Below are 21371 nucleotides of genomic sequence, written 5' to 3' on the forward strand. Positions count from 1 at the left end.
AGTTCACTCGAGTATAAGCCGAGGGGGGTGTTTTCAGCACGAAAAATCGTGCTGAAAAACTCGGCCTATACTCGAGTATATACGGTATATATATTCACACTGTACACACACACATTATATATATATATATATATATATATATATATATACACACATACACACACCTATATATTCATGCTGTACACACACACACATTGTATATATATATATATATATATATATACACACACACACATATTATATATATATACATATATATACACACACACACATATATATACACACACACATTATATATACACACATATATATATATATATATATATATATATATATATATACACAAACACACACATATATTCATGCTGTACACACACACACACACTATAAATGCATATAAGGATAGTTACACATGTTCACACACTATAGATCAGTGTTTCCCTACCAGGGACCCTCCAGCTGTTGAAAAACTACTACTCCCAGCATGCCCGGACAGCCTCTGACTGTCTGGGAATGCTGGGAGTGGTAGTTAAGCAACAGCTGGATGCACCCTGGTTGGGAAAGACTGCACTAGATCTAAATATACTTACTCTTAGTGAGAGCCTGCTGGGGCAGAGAATACTCCAGCATCTAGGTTTTGATGGCGGGTTCAGTGCTCCCTGGATCCTACAGGCTCCCTCATGCATCGGCAGACGGGCCATACACTTGCGATCTACCAGCAGCAGGAGGGGGGAGGAGGAGCAGGTGGGGGGGGGGGGGTGTTAAAGGAGCCCAGACTCTCCCTGCCAGCACTACATGGAAGACCTCTGCTGAGAGCCTTTAAGCAGAAGCGAGGCTCACTTCACACATTCCCGGAGCTTCAAAACACTGTAGCTGCCTGCAGGGGGCCCCCTGGGTGATGGAGGCCCTGGGCAATTGCCCGGTTTGCCCCCCCCCCCCCCTTAACGCCGGCTCTGCATCTAGGAACAGGTAGATACACAGGTAGGCTCCTGAATAGAGCCAAGTGATGAACGCACTGATTTACCGTAAATCATGGTAAAATCATGGGCCCAAATTTATCAAACTGTGTGAGAGAAAAACTGTAGTGATATTCCCATATTATAAACAAAAATGGAGAGGCTCCTGTCTATCTGACAATCACCGAGGACCCGAGCAACCCAACATACACCTATACCCACGGTGTATAAAAATAGGATCAATATGGAAGAGCCCTTCCCAACCCTACCACAGAGAAAGCTGGTAGCCCTAAATCTGCATGTACAATTAATATATACTTTTGAGTCTGTAGATGTCCCATTTTGCTACCATATTTACATAATACTATTTAGAGATGCCCGTTAGTCCATGAAATTTATTTTCTATATTCATATTTCTAATTCTATTTTTATTCCTATTCTTATTTTTATTTATCATTACTTGTATTATTTTCATTTTTATTTTATTTCTATTTTATTATTTTATCCGTGTATATATATGGATATACATATATGTTTTACATATTTTCATTATTTTTTATTATTGTATATTCCATTCTTATTTTCATTCTATTATATATATTTTTTATACATATTTGTTTACATATATATTATTCCCTTTTCACAATTAGATATTATGTTATTTCAGCGTCAGTTCCAGTGTCTTACTGGTATTGAATAGTATTAACAGCTTTTTTTCCTTTATGTCTTATAATTATATATGTAGTATATATGATTTATGATGTTATATAGTTTGTAAAAAAATGTTGATATGTTCACAGATAAGCTTAAAATAGTGTTCATCTATTTATTTCTTCTTTTTATATTTGGATAGTGTCCACAATGGTAATTAATAGATTTTTTGTTCAGGATGTGAGGTCATCAGTTAGGTCATTAGGAAGGGGCGTGATTTATGATATATAAACCATTAGTTTGTTGTAATCCACACGTTCCGCTGCTGAAGAAAAAACCGAGGAAGGTTTTGAAACGCGTCCAGCAATTCAGACATTGCGATATTGAGCCTGTTATTAAAGAACACTCTTCTGAGAGAATAAGCAATCATTTGCCAGATCCAAGGCATTCATCACAGTGAACCATCTCCCAAGCGCGCGAACTTTGCACGAGGAACGCCGCCGGGTTATTCACTCTGCTTATCGCATATAAAAATTACCAGTGAGAAGCCAATTGGACCATCTGCAATAAGGACTTGAGGTCTATAGACCACCATCATTTCAAGTTGGCCAGACCAAGGGACTCCGCTTGACAGCGCTGCAGTCCCCCAAACGGTGCCCACCACCGAGTGCTGCGATCTTAGGAGTTGGCCGAGACTCCAGCAGCACGATCCCTGATAGAGGCAAGGCACCGGCCATACGACGCTTAACAGCCGGCCCCCAGGATTATACTGAAGGGAGATCCGTGACATTTCGGAGTGGTGAGCATTATATGCAATGTACTACCAACTGGCTTCTTTGATGTACGTCATACGCTGAAATGCTTAAAGAGTGATTTTGAATGACTGTCCACTGTTCACAAAGTGCCACATTGTATCACTGTGTTGGTGCAATTAGTTGCCAAGATTTGGACGGATACAGCACTACCGCATCAATTGATTACTTGTAGCGGTTACATTTTATTTTTTCTATATTGAAGATCTCCGGAAACAAGAGTTTTTTGAATGAACATTTATACTGTGCTGTTCCTCAAGATCAGGAGATCTTTATATCTTTATACTGATATTACAGGCTCAAATTGCATATCAATTTTATAGTTGTTATTAGTTTTTATATTGGGATTATTATATTTTATCGTTATGTAATTAATTAGGGAGGTACAAGGGCCCTGTACATCCCTATTTGGTTCTTTTTTACATTTTATATTAATAAATACTTATCAATTAAACCAGATATCTTTGACCCTTGAGCCCCATTTATTATTTCTTCCATATTGATCCTATTTTTATACACCGTGGGTATAGGTGTATGTTGGGTTGCTCGGGTCCTCGGTGATTGTCAGATAGACAGGAGCCTCTCCATTTTTGTTTATAATACTTTATCTCTTTTATACCTGGGAGATTGAGCTCTGTAGGTCTGACAGTCATGGATATTTGGTCGCATCTAGCTAAAAAACAACAAAATGTTGATGTTTTTGAATTTTCAGATGATCCCAATATGAAATCAGATACCTCACATCCGCAAAAAATTGTGTCCGATACTTTTAGAGAATTAGAACACTATTTAATAAAAAATTTGAGACAAAAATGGGAAATTAAAACACTTAGCTATATGATTAATACGGGTAATATTCCCAAGGGACTAACGGTACATAAAACTCCAGCAGGGGATTTAGATGGAGATACATTTAATGTTAAATGGAATACATTTTTTAAACAAGTATCTATTGAAGCAACCAAATTGGTGGTGGAAAGAAGGCAAGAATTATTAGTGGAAATTGACTCTAAAATAGCATCCTTACGCACTACTATAGAATCATTTGAAAAAACAGCAGAATTTTTAAAATACCAAGAATGCCTGTGTAAAAAACTCGACACGGTAGAAAATGAGATAATTAGTAAAAAAACAAAGAAACACCTGTGGAATAGAAAGAAACAAACACAGACACCCGAACAAACCATATCACACACTTATAATGTACCCACACAAAATAGGTTTTCTGCATTAGCCTCAGATAACCATTTTTTAGACAACACTCCTCCACCAAGACACCGTCCACATTCACCTCAAAGGAACTATCACAGACCTCATTATGGTTACAAACCCCAATATGCTCGGGGTTATCCCAACACATACAGTCCCCGGCCACCACATTCTCCACATCACCACTGGCGTCACTCCAAACCTCATACAATGTACAATCCACAATTCAAGAAATCACAATATACATACCACCAGACCCCATATTACCCCACGAACTCCCAATTTCACAATCCCAACCTTCAACCACTATCCAAACACACTATGGAACCCAGGAAAGTAATACAAACAATAGAGACCATAGCACAGGTCCACCCAACCCCACTCATCAGTTCAACCAGTCAGAACACCAACAGAAAAAGAGAGTACGTAGAGGATATAATAGAGGAGGTAGATCAACCCAAAACAAAATCAAGCAATATTTAGAGATAGAAAATGTAATATTCAATCTTAGTTCAGTCACATTAAAACCCAACCAAATTGGCCTATTAAATAAAGGACTCAAATTTGCACCAAGTCAGCAGTTGGACAAATTCGGTATATATATTGGGATAGAAAAATATATACGTAAATTAAGTCTCAAAAAATATTTTCTGAAAAACCCAATAGCTCCTATCAATTCCACATCCACTTATGAACACACAACCTTGAAAAATAGATCCAATTTTTTTCCGAGACATGAAATTAGCTCAGATATGACGGCTTTTAAGAAGGCAGTAGAAAGTGACCTTAGAAAAATCAGAACTGCTAGAAATCCATGGGTTAACCTTACCCCAGCAGAAATAGTAGCCATTAAGGAATTGCAACAGGATCTGTCCATCACCATCAGGCCTGCAGATAAGGGAGGTGGCATAGTGGTGATGGACACCTCCTCATATTCTCAAGAATGTCTATCCCAGCTAAATGATTGCAACACATATAAAAAACTCCAGGGAGATCCCACTACACAGTTCTATGAGGAGTTGACGACATTATGTGATAGAGCCAAAGAAAAGGGTATATTATCCAAACACGAATATGATTTTATTACAGGGACACCCAAACGTATACCTGTATTTTATACGATACCCAAAATCCACAAGAATGCCAGTCATCCACCAGGCCGACCAATTGTGTCGGGTATTGGATCAATTACTTCAAATCTCTCCCAATATATAGATCAGTTTTTGCAACCCTTGGTTAAACTAACAGATTCGTATTTGAGGGACACTACACAAATAATAAAGATAGTGGAGACAGTGAAGTGGGACCCTACTTGGCTCTTAGGTACTTTGGATGTCAGTTCATTATATACCGTCATTAATCACCAGCAAGGTATTGAGGCCGTTTCTTCTATGTTACATAAATATGCAGAATTATTACCAGAACAAATCAACTTTATCACAGAGAGTATATCATTCATTCTTACACATAATTATTTTCTATTTGGTTCAGATTATTTTTTACAGATTAACGGTACAGCCATGGGCACCAGATTCGCCCCCAGCTATGCCAATCTTTTTATGGCCAATTGGGAATGTACCACCATCAATCCCCAGCTGGGGGAAAATCTGGTGTCCTGGCATCGTTATATTGACGATATTTTTTTCATTTGGCGTGGCTCTAGTATCGAATTGGATTCATTTATATCATCACTTAATTTAAATAACCTTAATTTACAATTCACTCCTAACATTAGTTCTACTTCTGTTGAATTTTTAGATTTACTTATCACTACTAGTAACACTAGCTTGATTTGTAGCACTTACCATAAACCAGTAGCCAAAAATGGATTCATATTACACACCAGTTGTCATCTACCTCAGTGGCTAATTAATGTGCCAACAAGCCAGTTTCGTAGATTAAAACGCAATTGTACACATAACGAACAATTTGAAGCAGAAGCCATCACTCTCACCAACCAATTTTTAGAAAAAAATTACCCCTTGTCTAATATCCAGCAATCGTTAGAGAAAGTACGTAAGGTGGATAGATCTACATTTTTTATTCCCAAAAATTCTATTCCAAGATCCAGAAATGAGTTAGAACAATCCAAATTGATCATACCCTTCAATACCAAATATAAAAAAATTGAAAGCATCATTACTAAATATTGGCCAATATTACAACAAGATAAAGTGTTGGGGGATATCCTTCCACCCAAACCACCAATCATTTACACAAAAGCAGCTAATTTGAACATTAAAGTTGCACCTACTGTTCGAGCAGAAATTTCGCACACAAAAGCATCTTCCACAATTATAGACCTCAAAGGTTTTTTTAGATGTGGCCAATGCCCCAGTTGTAAAGCAACTAAATTTGATAAACGTACTTTATCAGTGAAATCTTTTTCAAATGATTTTGTTTTCAAGATTAACGAATTTTTGAATTGTGCAAGTAAGGGGGTTATCTATATAATTGAGTGTCCGTGCAAGAAACAATACGTGGGACGCACATCACGGGCACTCAAAACCCGAATATTGGAACATCGTTATAACATTAAGAAACAAAACGAGAAACACCCCCTTTCTGCACATTTCAAACAGTACCATCAGGGGAATCCAAATAATCTTAAATATATGGCCATACAACAAATTCAACATGATTGGAGGGGGGGTAATTTTATTAATAAAATGTCAAGAGCCGAGTCGAGGAAAATCTTCGAATTCGGCACCTTGGCTCCTAGAGGTCTGAACAGTGATCTAGAAATTTTTGGTTTTTTGGATTGAAAGTGGGGATGGGCCCTTTGGACGGTCTGTCGGCGTTTGACTGTTTCCCAGTACTCCGACAGACCCTTCGTCGGGCCCTTCCCAACCCTACCACAGAGAAAGCTGGTAGCCCTAAATCTGCATGTACAATTAATATATACTTTTGAGTCTGTAGATGTCCCATTTTGCTACCATATTTACATAATACTATTTAGAGATGCCCGTTAGTCCATGAAATTTATTTTCTATATTCATATTTCTAATTCTATTTTTATTCCTATTCTTATTTTTATTTATCATTACTTGTATTATTTTCATTTTTATTTTATTTCTATTTTATTATTTTATCCGTGTATATATATGGATATACATATATGTTTTACATATTTTCATTATTTTTTATTATTGTATATTCCATTCTTATTTTTATTTTCATTCTATTATATATATTTTTTATACATATTTGTTTACATATATATTATTCCCTTTTCACAATTAGATATTATGTTATTTCAGCGTCAGTTCCAGTGTCTTACTGGTATTGAATAGTATTAACAGCTTTTTTTCCTTTTTTTCCTTTATGTCTTATAATTATATATGTAGTATATATGATTTATGATGTTATATAGTTTGTAAAAAAATGTTGATATGTTCACAGATAAGCTTAAAATAGTGTTCATCTATTTATTTCTTCTTTTTATATTTGGATAGTGTCCACAATGGTAATTAATAGATTTTTTGTTCAGGATGTGAGGTCATCAGTTAGGTCATTAGGAAGGGGCGTGATTTATGATATATAAACCATTAGTTTGTTGTAATCCACACGTTCCGCTGCTGAAGAAAAAACCGAGGAAGGTTTTGAAACGCGTCCAGCAATTCAGACATTGCGATATTGAGCCTGTTATTAAAGAACACTCTTCTGAGAGAATAAGCAATCATTTGCCAGATCCAAGGCATTCATCACAGTGAACCATCTCCCAAGCGCGCGAACTTTGCACGAGGAACGCCGCCGGGTTATTCACTCTGCTTATCGCATATAAAAATTACCAGTGAGAAGCCAATTGGACCATCTGCAATAAGGACTTGAGGTCTATAGACCACCATCATTTCAAGTTGGCCAGACCAAGGGACTCCGCTTGACAGCGCTGCAGTCCCCCAAACGGTGCCCACCACCGAGTGCTGCGATCTTAGGAGTTGGCCGAGACTCCAGCAGCACGATCCCTGATAGAGGCAAGGCACCGGCCATACGACGCTTAACAGCCGGCCCCCAGGATTATACTGAAGGGAGATCCGTGACATTTCGGAGTGGTGAGCATTATATGCAATGTACTACCAACTGGCTTCTTTGATGTACGTCATACGCTGAAATGCTTAAAGAGTGATTTTGAATGACTGTCCACTGTTCACAAAGTGCCACATTGTATCACTGTGTTGGTGCAATTAGTTGCCAAGATTTGGACGGATACAGCACTACCGCATCAATTGATTACTTGTAGCGGTTACATTTTATTTTTTCTATATTGAAGATCTCCGGAAACAAGAGTTTTTTGAATGAACATTTATACTGTGCTGTTCCTCAAGATCAGGAGATCTTTATATCTTTATACTGATATTACAGGCTCAAATTGCATATCAATTTTATAGTTGTTATTAGTTTTTATATTGGGATTATTATATTTTATCGTTATGTAATTAATTAGGGAGGTACAAGGGCCCTGTACATCCCTATTTGGTTCTTTTTTACATTTTATATTAATAAATACTTATCAATTAAACCAGATATCTTTGACCCTTGAGCCCCATTTATTATTTCTTCCATATTCCCATATTAACCAATCACAGCTCAGCTTTCACTTTACTGAGATGAGCTGTGATTGGTCGCTGTGGGAAAACTACTCTATTTTTTCTCTCACACAGTTTGATAAATCTGGGACATGGTGTTTTTTCTGTGTCCTAAAGGCATAAAAGGGTAAAACAGGTAACATTTGAATGTAACTGTAAGATGGACCCTAGGCACCCCAGTCCGTATTGACGGAGGCTGACATAACCTCAGTTGAAGAGGCCTGTGCCATCTAATTACTTTTATCTTTGTTCCTGCTCACAGGTTCCCCAGGAACACAAGGTATCGTAGGATTACCAGGTATGCCTGGCCGGAGTGTGAGTGTTGGATACACTTTGGTAAAACATAGCCAGGCTGAACAGATTCCTCCATGTCCTGTTGGAATGAACAAGCTTTGGGACGGGTACAGTCTACTCTACGTAGAAGGACAAGAAAAAGCTCATAATCAAGATCTCGGTGAGTCACTTATCAGATCAACTCCATAAAGGCAACAGTGACACTTGGCGGATTTGTTGTGGATGTCCTGTTTAGATTCCAAACGAAAAATAAATACAGGACATGCATGAATTATGTTTAGGAATTGTATCTGTCAGCTGGTTTGTGGGCGTAATGATTTTGTCAGCTTCTTACTGTTAAATGATTGTGACCATTTTATGTTCTTTATAGGTCTTGCTGGATCTTGTTTACCTCGATTTAGCACCATGCCTTTTATTTATTGCAACATCAATGAGGTTTGCTACTATGCCAGCAGAAATGACAAATCTTACTGGCTGTCTACTTCGGCTCCTATTCCCATGATGCCAGTGTCCAGCACCCAAATCAGAAACTACATCAGCCGCTGCTCTGTGTGTGAGGCTCCTTCCCAAGCTGTCGCTGTTCACAGCCAAGACAGCACGATCCCTCAGTGCCCAGCAGGCTGGAGGAGTCTTTGGATAGGATACTCTTTCCTTATGGTAATAATGCTAATATTATGTAATACTTAATGGAATGGATTGTTTCTCATTACATAGGCAGATTTACCCGTGGATTATAACTCCAGAACTGGATTAAAAATGTCTCCATTTTAAAGGGAGGGTGCATTTACATTGGTCAGTAATGGTGCGGCAGAGACCTGCACTATTACGAATTTACGGAAAAAAACATGCCTACAAGAGATACTGTACAAACGTATGCAACATTATAATGTATTAGGGTTTATTTATTGCAAAATAGGCAAATGTCAGACTAAGATACACTACAAACAGTATCTTTCTAGTGCCTGCAAGAAGCCTTATCCTGTCCCAAAGGGGCACAGGAGAAAATCTGCATTATCATGACCAACAGAGTAAAATAATAAGAAAGAGCTATAGGATATTTCTTCTATACATACCTAGATAGCAGGTGCAGTTGCTACAAATTTAGAAAGATCACAAATAGATATGAATGTAGTTTTTAAGTTGTATCCAATATGGTAGCCAAAACCTTCATGATCTTTCTAATTGTTTCCACAGCATACAGCAGCCGGGGCAGAAGGAGGTGGTCAGTCCTTGGTATCCCCTGGGTCATGCTTAGAAGATTTCCGGGCTACTCCTTTTATAGAATGCAACGGAGCACGAGGAACTTGCCATTATTTTGCAAATAAGTACAGTTTCTGGCTTACTATCGTGGAAGAGAGGCAACAATTTGGCGGTGCTCCTCCTTCTGAAACACTGAAATCTGGGCAGCTTCGAACACGTGTGAGCCGTTGTCAGGTTTGCATGAAGAACTTGTAGCACAGCTACTTTTCCAAGAACTTTACTTGATTTCCATCGTCAGTCAGTGTATAGAAATGGCATGCAAGCTGGCCACACTAATCCACAGGCAACTGTCTCCGAGCTTGGAGGTGACAACAAGGCACTTTTTAGGAAATAGCAAGAACAACTGATGGAAACTCATTTATAGAACAAATGGGTGAGAAGCTGTACAATGAAGTATGGACAGGTCATATTATGGAAAGTAAATATTTTCAAAGAAAAATGGTGCTAAACTTTTCAATTTGTCTTACACTAGTGTAATATTCACGGCTACCTCAGAAATGCCTTCTGTAAATTCAGATCTCCTGTATAAGCCAGAGGATTAGGTAACCTGAATACAGCACGTGCTCATTGACAGACATGTGTAAGCTGTAATGTTCACCAAAAGAGATCTGAAAAACACCAAAGGTCAAAATATAGACTTGATTTCTTGGTTTTATGTCTAAAACACTTAAAGTCTTCCATCAATGTAAACCTAAGGTGAATTGTAACCAAGGACGTCTGCACACTTTCCCTGTATTAGAGGTTTATTATTCTTAATTATGAAGTCACAGCATCATACTATACAGTGATCCCTCAACTTACAATGGTTTCAACATCCAATGTTTTTTTCTGGACCATTGTAACTTGAAACCAGACTCAACATACAATGATGCTACGGACAGTCCAGATCTGCGAAACATGTCACAACTGGAGGAACTGACCAATCAGAAGGGGCATTTTACTGGTAAATCACCTGTATTACTGAAGTGCATGCACCGACTGTCAGTCTGGTAGCGCCTCCTACAGTACAGGGAGGAACTACAAGTTCTGTACTACTCTTTACCTGTGCCAGGGTTAGCTGCTCCTTTGGACACCATGTAAGGGTGGAACACTGTGTGTACTGTATAGGACCCTGAAGAAGCTCCTGTCCTCTATATAAACCATTGTTTTCCAACCAGGGTGCCTCCAGCTGTTGCAAAACTACAACTCCCAGCATGCCCGGACAGCCAACGGCTGTCCGGGCATGCTGGGAGTTGTAGTTTTGCAACAGCTGGAGGCACCCTGGTTGGGAAACACTGACATAGACAGTGATTTACAGCTCCCAGCAGATCTTTCTTTCTTTTATATGTAAGGATTTGCTTTATCTATATTAGTTATCTACTTATTTTTCTTTAATCATCACCTTTTCTGATTTTTGATGACATTTTGGGCTTTCAGAACCAATTACCAGGTTTCCATAAAGTTATGGTCTCAACATACAATGGTTTCAACATACAATGGTCATCCTGGAACCGATTAATATTGTAACTTGAGGGACCACTGTATTCTATTACATCAAACACACTTTACTTTAATAAAGAATACTCAATGGTGCTGCTATAGGACTTGTGATATGACCAAGACTATGAAACCCACAGCATATTGTTCCTGTCATATACTATTGCTTGTGTGTACATAGGTTCCATAAAGACAGCAGACTTCTACAGCCATCAGTATCGAACACTAAAATGAAGATCTGGATAGTCTGACTTGTAAGGACATTGCTGTGCAAAATGAACCTTCCTATGCTAAGAACTGTTTCTTCCCCCTATTGTGTCGACCAATAGAGCCGGTCTTTCTGAGGTAGCCTTGGTGCATATATTTTGTAATTATAAAGATTTTTTCACTGAAGTCCCCATACAAGCTAGAAATAACACAGTGAATATGTAAATTCTAGTTGATTATATTTGTCTAATAGATTGTATTTTACTTTATATGATTGTTATTCCAAAATTGTTTGTCTTGTATTCCACTATAGCAGAGTTTTTCATTTCTTTAGGTGCAATTCCACATTCAGTACAGTCAGTCACATGAAACATCTCACAACATGAACTATAATGTGTAAGGGGAATTTGTATAGAAAGATTTGGAGTGCACACAACCACTGTGTAAAGTTTAAATAAAAATGATCCCTGACTAAAACCGTGTCCAGAAAGTGTATACTAATAGAAAATAGGTCACATTATATCAAGATAGTAATACAATTAAAGAGGTTTTCGGCAACTTTTTCATTGATGGCCTATTTTTAGAACATGAGAATAGGCAGAATAGGCAGCTCCGTAAATTAGGGAGGGGGGGGATTTATTAGGACCAGCTTTGGTAAATAACTTGCTGCTGTTGGATTCGGCAGATTCATTTAGGCTAAGTTTCTACTTGTTTTTTTGTGCTGCGTTTTTTGGGATAAAAAAAAATGCCTGACAAAACGCCAGTGCAATTTCCTGCATCTGGCGTTGTTTCTTGCGGTTTTTCTGGCGTTTTTTCATTTGTGTGGAAATTGCACCTTGGCAGTTTTTTTTGGTAACCAAAATTAGTTGGGTACCAAAAAAAAAAAAAAGGGATGCAGCAGTGATGGAAAAATTTTTATTAAACAAAATGTATATATTTTATAGCAAAATTTTTATTATTTTTTAATAAAGTGTGTGTTTTACTTTTTTTTCTCTCTTTTTTTTACATTTTTTAGGTAGTACTACTACTCCCAGCATGGAACAGACTGTTCCATGATGGGAGTAGTAGTACCTGTACTATAGACATATCGCCCAGTGTGTCAGTCCTGACACCCGATGCAATCGTCCATAATATAGCAGAGATGCAGCTCTATACAGCGCTCGCATCTCTGCACTATACTCCGGCCAGCGATGTGAATAGAACATCATTCATATTTTCCGCTCAGAGCTGTGATTGGCCGGATGGTTGCAGCCAATCACAGCTCTGAGGGAAATATCAATGAGTGGCCGGAGTACAGAGCAGAGATGCGAGTGATGTATCCAGCCGCTCTATCTCTTCTATAGACAGGACGATTACAGCGGGTGTCAGTAGTGACATCTGCTGTGAAGTGTCCTTAACTACAAGTACTACTACTCCCAACATGGAGCATACTCTGCTCCATGCTGGGGGCTGTAGTACCTGCATTAATAGACACCCCCAGCGATCTGTCTATTAATGCAGGTACTACAGCTCCCAGCATGGAGCAGAGTATGCTCCATGTTGGGAGTAGTAGTACTTGCAGTTAATAATGTATAGATGCGGCCGCTCTTCTCTGGTCCCCTGCACTGCCGTATATATACACATATTCATATATTCCACAGAGAGCTGTGATTGGCTGGAACCATCTGGCCAATCACAGCTCTCTGCAGGAAATATGAATATGTGTATATATACGGCAGTGCAGGGGACCATAGAAGAGCGGACGCATCTTTACATTATACAGGAGGATCGCAACGGGCGACCTATCTATTAGTACAGGTACTACTACTCCCATCATGGAACAGTGTGTTCCATGCTGGGAGTAGTAGTACTACCTAAAAAAATTAAAAATTTAAGAAAAAAATGTGAAAAACACACACACTACATTTTTATTATTGTCGGCTACATTTTTAGGTCCCCGCCCACATAAATTGATCCCTGTTTGAAAAGTAATAAAAATTTTGTTATAAAAAAGCTACATTTCGTTAGATACAATTTTTTTCCTTCACTACTGTATCTTTCTTTTTTTTCTTTTTTTTTTAATGGTACCCTATGAAATTTTATTTAAAAAAAAAGCTATCTCCACCACTTTTTTGGATCGCTAGAGTCCAAAAAAGAATGATAACCGCCTGCAAAAACGCCAAAGTTAAAACCCACATATCGTTTTTCTTGGCGGTTTTTCACTCCCATAGACTTCTATGGGAGAGAAACGTCACGATTTTGACAAAAAATCGCCAGTGGCTCAACATGCTGCGATTACGTACGTTCTGAAAAACACCAAAAAAGAGTGAAAAAACGCCAAAAGGATTAAAAACAACGTGGAATAAGAATTTTGTGATTTCTCATTGATTTTCAGCTAACATTTGGCCGCAGCGTTTTTTGGACGAAAAAACGCCATGCGTCAGAGTTGGCGTTTTTCTTGGCGTTTTTGCAAAAAAAAAAAAAAAAAGTAGAAATGGCCTAAGGGTGCGTCTCTCAATGATTCTGCCTGTACAGATCCTGCCTAAAACCCTACTTTTAGGGTACGTTCAGACGAGCGGATTTGCAGCGGATTTTACACTGCGGATACACCGCTGAAGGACCTCTGTACGCTGCCTTTACATGTGCCTGCTCGTAGCAGCAATACGCTGCTACGTGCAGACACACTAAAGCGATGTGCAAGTTGCTGCGCATGCGCGGTGTAATCACATCGCAGCCGCTCCCCCTGCTCTATGAGCTAGACCGAGCTCCAAGCAGGCACATGTTAAGGCAGCATACAGCGGTCCTTCAGCGGTGGATCTGCAGCGAAATACATGCTGTAAATCCGCTCGTCTGAACGTTCCCTTAGGCTGGGTTCACATAAGTCTGGCATGCACCAGAGAGAAACTGATGCTAGAACTGATCCCATTCATTTGAATGGGACAGTTCACAATCATCCAGTGTCTCAATTTTGACGCGGGATGGTTGGACACTCCGGATGGCAGCAGAAAGAGGAACGCAGCTTGCTGCATTCCCCTGTCCAGTAACAATGGACACCAGATACCATAAAACTGATGACAACTGATGTATTTTGTCATCCGTTAGGGCATCAGTTGCGTCGAGATCTAGGCTGAGTTCACCCATGCTGGATGCCGGACATATGTGAACCCAGCCTTAGAAATCTATGCTTGCTCCAAGCTTACTGAGATTTCCACTGTAGCGCACACCAGTCAGTTACTAGCATAAACTACAGTGAAACCCCCTAGAAAGATTGTTTATCTTTTTCTGTGACCAACTTTATTCCCATTATAGTCTATATAAGTTGCTTCTCTCTAAGTAGAGCCCTTATCTGAGCATAGACCACTTTTGAGCACTTTTTTTTATGGTAACCCCTTTTAAAAGACCACATGGTAGACTTAGAGGCACTTTGAATCATGTAAAGGCAGATTTGCAACAACATAAATAGCCATGCTGAAAACAGGAATGAGATGGGGAGTCATGATAGTAATGAAACGCTATGCTATGGACTAGCTTGGGGAGCCATGTGGTGGACTAGGACTGGGTTTGGAAGCTATGCTGGGAACCAGTAATAAGATCAGCATCCTTGTTGGGGACTATGAATTAGATGAGGAGCAATGTGGGAGACAAGTTATAAAAGTCATGATAGCACATGATAAAAGACATCAAAAACTGTGCAGAGGAAAAGTTGAACAGTTTCCCATAGCAACCAATCAGATTGCTTCGTTAATTTTTCAGAGGCCTTTTTAAAAATTAAAGAAACAATCTGGTTGCTATGGATAATTGCTCCAATATTTCCTCTGCAAAGATTTTGATAAATCTCCCCCATAATGTATTAACTCTTTTATCATGATTTGTAATTATTTATGTGCTGTACATATTTACTAACTCTGTGTATGGGAAACAAATAAAGAACACAGCTTGAACACTATCCTGAGCCTCGATAAGTGCTGAGAATTGGATATATTTGCTGTTGTATCTGGACTGGCTATCTGGATGGTCACTTGTACAGTGAAGAAGGTCTGGTGCTGTATTGTCTTCTTATACTTCTATGCTTACTATATTAGATAATTTAACCATCTTTCTGTATACAGTAAAATCTCCCTTAGCGGACACCTCCCAATAGTGGACAGTTTTTTATTCCCCGGCAGAGTCCCATTAGACAATGTATTTGCACCCTCCAAATAGGGAACATTTTGAATAGCGGAAGCAGACACACCCAATAGCGGACAAAACACTCCCAATAGTGGACAACCAGGCTTATGTGCCAACCCTACCTTGTACACAGGGCTGCCCTCAGGGGGCCCAGGCTCTTAAGCACAGAAGCAGAAGACCGCTGTTTAAAAGGAAATCTGTCACTACATACACCTGCACTAACCATCAGTACTGGCTGGTAGTGCGGGTGACACTGATTAAATCAATACCTGTTGTGTTCGGATCCGCTGTAGCTCCACCCATGCCCCAGACTGCTCATTTGCATACTCAGTAAAATAAAGATATCTCCAGAACACAGCGGCGGATCCGGACACAAAAGGTATCGTTTTAATCAGTGTCACCCGCACTACCAGCCAATACTGATTGTTAGTGCAGTTGAATGTAGTGACAGACTTCCCTTCAACAGTGGTCTCCTGCTTGTGTATATCCGCCAGCCACATCATCCCCCCTTAATAAGCCCCTGTGCAAAGGGCACAGGGGGAATAAAGTGGCACAGGGGGGTAAAGGAGGAATGAAATGGCACGGGGGGAAGAAATAACAAGGGGTGGTAAAGAGGGGGTGATGCATTTGCACAGAGGGTAATAAAGGGGGAATGAAATGTTACCGGGGGGATCAAAGGGAAATTATGTGGCACAGGGGGTAAGGGGGATGACTTGGCACAGGAGGAATAAAGTGGCAGAGGTTTTAAATGGCACTGAAGGGTTGAAAGGGGGAAGAATAAGGTGGCATCGGAGGAATCAAGAGGAAAAATAAAATGGCACGGGGGGATGAAATGGTACAGGGGGGTGATAAGGGGTAATTAAATGGCACTGGGATAATTTTTATGGGTAATTAGCTGAGTACCCGGTGCTGCCTGGTTTTTCCTACCTTATCCTTGTGGGGGAAGAAAAGCAACAAAGGAGGAAAATGTACGTCCTGGTGAGCTTGTACTTAGCGCACCAGGACGTACATTTACGTCCTATACATAACCGAGAGCATCGGAGCGATGTTCGGGTCATGCGCGGCAGGTCCCGGCTGCTGATAACAGCCAGGGACACGCCGGTAATGGCCGACATCCGCGAACGTGCGGATGTCCGCCATTAACCCCTCAGATGCCGTGATCAATACAGATCACGGCATCTGCGGCAGTGCGGTCACTAAAATGGTTGATCGGATCGCCCGCAGCGCTGCCGTGGGGATCCGATCATCCAGAAACGGCAGACGGAGGTGTCTTTCACGGGTCTTCTGCTCTGGTCTGAGATTGAGCAGACCAGAGCAGAAGATGACCGATAGATAATACTGATAAGTGCTATGCCCTATGCTTAGCACTGAACAGTATTAGCAATCAAATGATTGCTATAAATAGTCCCCAATGGGGACTATTAAAAAGTGTAAAAATAAAAGTAAAAAAATTTGAAAAATCCCCTCCCCCCCAATAAAAATTTAAATTGTCCATTTTTTTCCAGTTTCACCCCCAAAAAGTGTAAAAAAAAATTTTTATAAACATATTTGGTATCGCCGGGTGCGTAAATATCCGAACTGTGAAAATATAATGTTAATAATACCGTAAGGTGAACAGCATGAACGTTAATAAAAAAAAAAGTCCAAAATTGCTGCTTTTTTATAACATTTTATTTCCCAAAAAATTTATTAAAAATGTATTACAAGTTTTATATATGCAAATATGGTATCAATAAAAAGTACAGATCACGGCGCAAAAAAAAAAGGGCAATTTTAAATGTGCTAATTTGTTTAAAAAGTTAGCAATTTTTTTTAGGCACAACAGTAAAAGAAAAGTATGTAATCATGGGTATCATTTTAATCGTATTTTCCCAAAGAATAAAGAACAGGTCATTTTTTTTTTTATATTCCAACAATGTTTTATTAAACATAAACAGGGTAAAAACATTCCAGACTAAGAGTATCAAGTGTTGCACATCATAATTCCGTGCATCAGGATAAACAGGTTAATGCTCGTCAAGATAGTGGCAGGGAGCAATCGACTCTAGCTCACCATAATAATGAGAGAGCAATATAAGCATGAGACAATGTGCCTAGGCTAATATAATAATCCATAGTCATGGGGGAAAACCAAAAGAGAGAAACAAACATAAGAATGGTAGAGATAAGAATAGCAAGAGGGGAAGGGGAGGGAAGTGAAGACGGGGGGGGGGGGGGGGGGGGAGGGATGAGAGGAGGAGGAAGGAAAGAAAGAGAAGGGGGGAACAACAGACCTGCAGTTTCCCGGTCACCACGGACAACCTTTCCACTGACACCATCCGTCCACACTCGCCCACCTGAACTTCGAGCACAATCGATGGACACCTGGCCAGGGGTGGGGTGGATACAGGGGTCGTTGGTCAGGGGGTGCCACAAGGGCGGTAGGGCAGTTCAAGAATAAGAGTTTGTGTACTCTATAAAGGGGAGTTTCTAGGAAGGCTAACCATGGACTCCAAATCGCTACAAACTTCCCAGAGCGACCTGAGGAGTCCGCCATCAACTCCTCCATGCGACAGAGGAACAGTATTTCCGTGTACCAGTCAGTCACAGTCGGGGGTGTATGGACTTCCAGCGTCTAGGGATCACCGTACGAGCTGCCATTAGCATGAAATGAGCTAGGATCTTGGAGGGAGTCCTATGAGAAGTCGGGAGGATTGTCAGGAGTAATATTTTGGGATCACTACCCCTGTAACAGTCTCTATGCGGGATAGTATTACCATCCAGAAAGGGGCAAGACCACCATATATGGGACATCGTGCCCCTCTCACCACCGCAACGCCAGCATAGTGGAGACAACGAAGGAAACATTCTATGGAGAGCTACGGGTACCCTATACCAACGAGACAGGAGCTTAAAGTTAGCTTCCTGGCCTTACATGAGATCGAGAGCCGCAAAGGAAGACCAGTCAGTCACCGCAAAGGAAGTCTGCAGTTCCGCCTCCCAGGCCGCAACGTAGGACGGTGGACTCTGAGCTGTCTCTTCCAAGAGGAGACCAAAGATTAAGGACACTGCCCTGGGGTTCGGGGAAGAGGAGGTGCAGAGTTTCTCAAAGGGGAGTAAAGGCCTACCTAAATTCAGACTTGTGTGTTCTGTCTGGACAAAGTGTTTAAGCTGGAGGTAGTGCATGTATCTAGTCGGAGTGCGTTGAGCCTCAGGGACTAAAACTTCATAAGGAAGAAGCACCGTGCCATCTAGAAATCCACGTATTGGTAAGGAAGGGGGGGTTCTGCGATCCCAAGGAATGAGGACTCTGAAAGCACCGGGGGGAAGCGGGGGTTACCCAGGAGTGGCGTCACAGGGCCATCAGGAGAAAAGATCTGTGTCTTAGGAAGGTAACGCTGGACGGCAATGAGCAGCTCTCTAGATACCCACGGCAGCGAGTTCAACTTCCTCCTTGAAACTGCCTCCCGAGGCAGCCAAGGCACTGATGTTATTTCCAGACCAGCTCCAGTAGTTTAAATTTCCACCCAGCGCTTCGGGGAGCGGCCACCAACGAAATCCAAAAAACTTGTTAAGGAAGAAGCAACATAGTAAGCACAGTCAGGGACAGCACGGCCACCCGCTTGCTTCCGTCTAGTAAGTATTTGTCTAGAAATCCTCGATGGCCGCCCCGCCCAAACAAAGGAGCGGATCATCCTGTCAAGCTTTTTTAAAAAGGAAAGAGGGAGTGCCAGGGGGATCGCCTGAAATAGGTAAAGTAAGCAAGGGAGGACATTCATCTTCAATATGTTCGCCCTGCCCAACCATGAGAATGTCCCCCCCCGTCCATCTCAACAGGGCTCTTTCCAAAGTGGAAAGCAATGGTTGGAAATTGAGTGTATAACTATCCTGCAGATCAGTCGGGACGTGAATACCCAGGTATTTTATTGATTTAGGGGCCCAGTGAAACTGGTAGGTTCCTTTTAACGTTGATAGCTTAGCCGCTGGGAGATTAATATTCAGCGCCACACTCTTATCCATGATATTTTGTGATTGCTGAAGTGGGAATAGGTGTGTAAGGCCTGAGTGATGGCAGGCAGGGAGGTAAGGGTAGAAGAAATAAAAAGGAGATCATCCGCAAAGGCCGAACAGACGTGTCCACCTCCCCTAACTCGGAGGCAGTAATAGCAGGGTCACTCCACAGAGCGATCAATAATTGTTCCATGCATAGAACATATAGAATAGGAGAGAGCGGACACCCCTGTCTCGTGCCGTTGCGGATGGGGAAGGGGGAGGAGAGGGAACCATTAATGCGAACTCGTGCTTGCGGATCAACGCCATTATGCGTCCCAACATAAGGGGGCCTAGACCTATCTGGGCCAATGAAGCATCCATGAACCTCCAGTCCACCCGATCAAATGCCTTCTCGGCATCCAATGAGAGAAGCATCAGCAGTTGCCATGAGGTTTGAGCTCGGTGTATAACAGAGAAGGCGCAAACCGTATAGTCTCGCGCTTCCCGAAATTGAATGAAGCTCAATTGATCCGAGTGGACCAGAGGTCCGAGGACTACCGCTAAACGGTTCACGAGAAGTTTCGCAAACATCTTCGTGTCCACGTTAAGAAGGGATATGGGGCGGTAGCTAGCTCATTGATTGGGGTCCCGTCCCTCCTTGGGTATAACTGAAATGTGTGCGGTTAGGAAAGAGGAAGGGAAGCCTCGATCAGGGGCAATGTTATTAAAAGTTTGGCATAGGAGGGGAATGAGTTCAGGTTTAAGTGAAATTTCCCAGTATACCCATCCGGGCCTGGGCTCTTGGCGGAAGGGAGTCCAGCTATCACCCCCTCTATCTCCTCCTCTGTAAATGGGGCCTCTAGTTACTCAATGGCATTCTCAGGTAACATGGGTAGAGCCGTGTTCTGCATATAGGTCCCCAATGTGATCGAGGGGCCTACATGTGGGGAACTGATGGGGGGTGGGGGTAGGTTGTAGAGAGCAGCGTAATATTGTTCAAAGGCCTTCAGTATCTCCTCAGTAAGGTAGCTCTGTCTATCTCTGGAGGTATTAGGGATGCCCTCTTGTCTCTCAGCGCCCTGGCTAGGTACCTCCCAGGTTTGCTCCCCCATTCATAGAAGGACCGTGAGCAACTCTGTTTAAATCTCTTGTAAGTGTCGGTGAGGAGGGCGGTGATCTCATGGCGCACTTTAACCAGGTCTCGCACAGCGGACTCCTGCAGGGTGCGTTTGTGTAACGCCTCAAGGTCATGTAACGACTCCAACAGTAGTTTTAATTTGGCATTTCTTTCTTTTTTCAGGCGCGAGCCATGTTTGATCAGTATCCCCCTCAACACACACTTAAGAGCTTCCCATTGTGTTGTCAGGGAGGTCGGATCAGTTTCATGATCCGAGCAGAAGTGAGTGATCGCGGTTTTCAACTCCGCCAAGCATAAGGGATCAAGTAACAAAGATTCATTAAGGTGCCACATGAAATGAGGAGTGTTCAGGGAGGGGATTACAACAGACAGAAAACTGGAGCATGGTCTGAAAGATACGAGGTCCCTATGGACGTGGAGGAGAGGCGGGGAAGAAAATGTGAGAGGAAAATATAGTCTAGTCTGCTATAAATCCCATGAGGATTAGAAAAGAAGGTGTAGTCCCTATCTGTCGGGTGATGAAGACGCCACACATCACAGAGCTGCATAGAGTGGAGGAGGCAGCGAATTTTACTAAGCTGACGGTAGGACATGGCTGAGCGCTGTGTAGATGTGTCTAGCAAGGATTGCAAGGCCAGATTGAAATCCCCACTAAAAAGCA

At 41.2% G+C, this 21371-nt stretch overlaps 1 protein-coding gene across 3 annotated transcripts in view; it reads left to right on the forward strand.

Annotated features, from left to right (window-relative positions):
- Positions 1-10937, forward strand: part of COL4A6 (collagen type IV alpha 6 chain) — a 267855-nt gene extending 256918 nt beyond the window's left edge. For all 3 annotated transcript variants that reach the window (XM_056538783.1, XM_056538784.1, XM_056538785.1), the window contains 3 exons: positions 8477-8668; positions 8879-9165; positions 9703-10937. In XM_056538783.1, coding sequence (XP_056394758.1) covers positions 8477-8668; positions 8879-9165; positions 9703-9963 — 740 coding nt within the window. In that variant the 3' untranslated portion in view covers positions 9964-10937. The remainder of the gene's footprint in view (positions 1-8476; positions 8669-8878; positions 9166-9702) is intronic.
- Positions 10938-21371: the final 10434 nt, after the last annotated feature.

Source organism: Hyla sarda, chromosome 9 (genome assembly GCF_029499605.1).
Source record: "Hyla sarda isolate aHylSar1 chromosome 9, aHylSar1.hap1, whole genome shotgun sequence".
NCBI lineage: Eukaryota > Metazoa > Chordata > Amphibia > Anura > Hylidae > Hyla > Hyla sarda.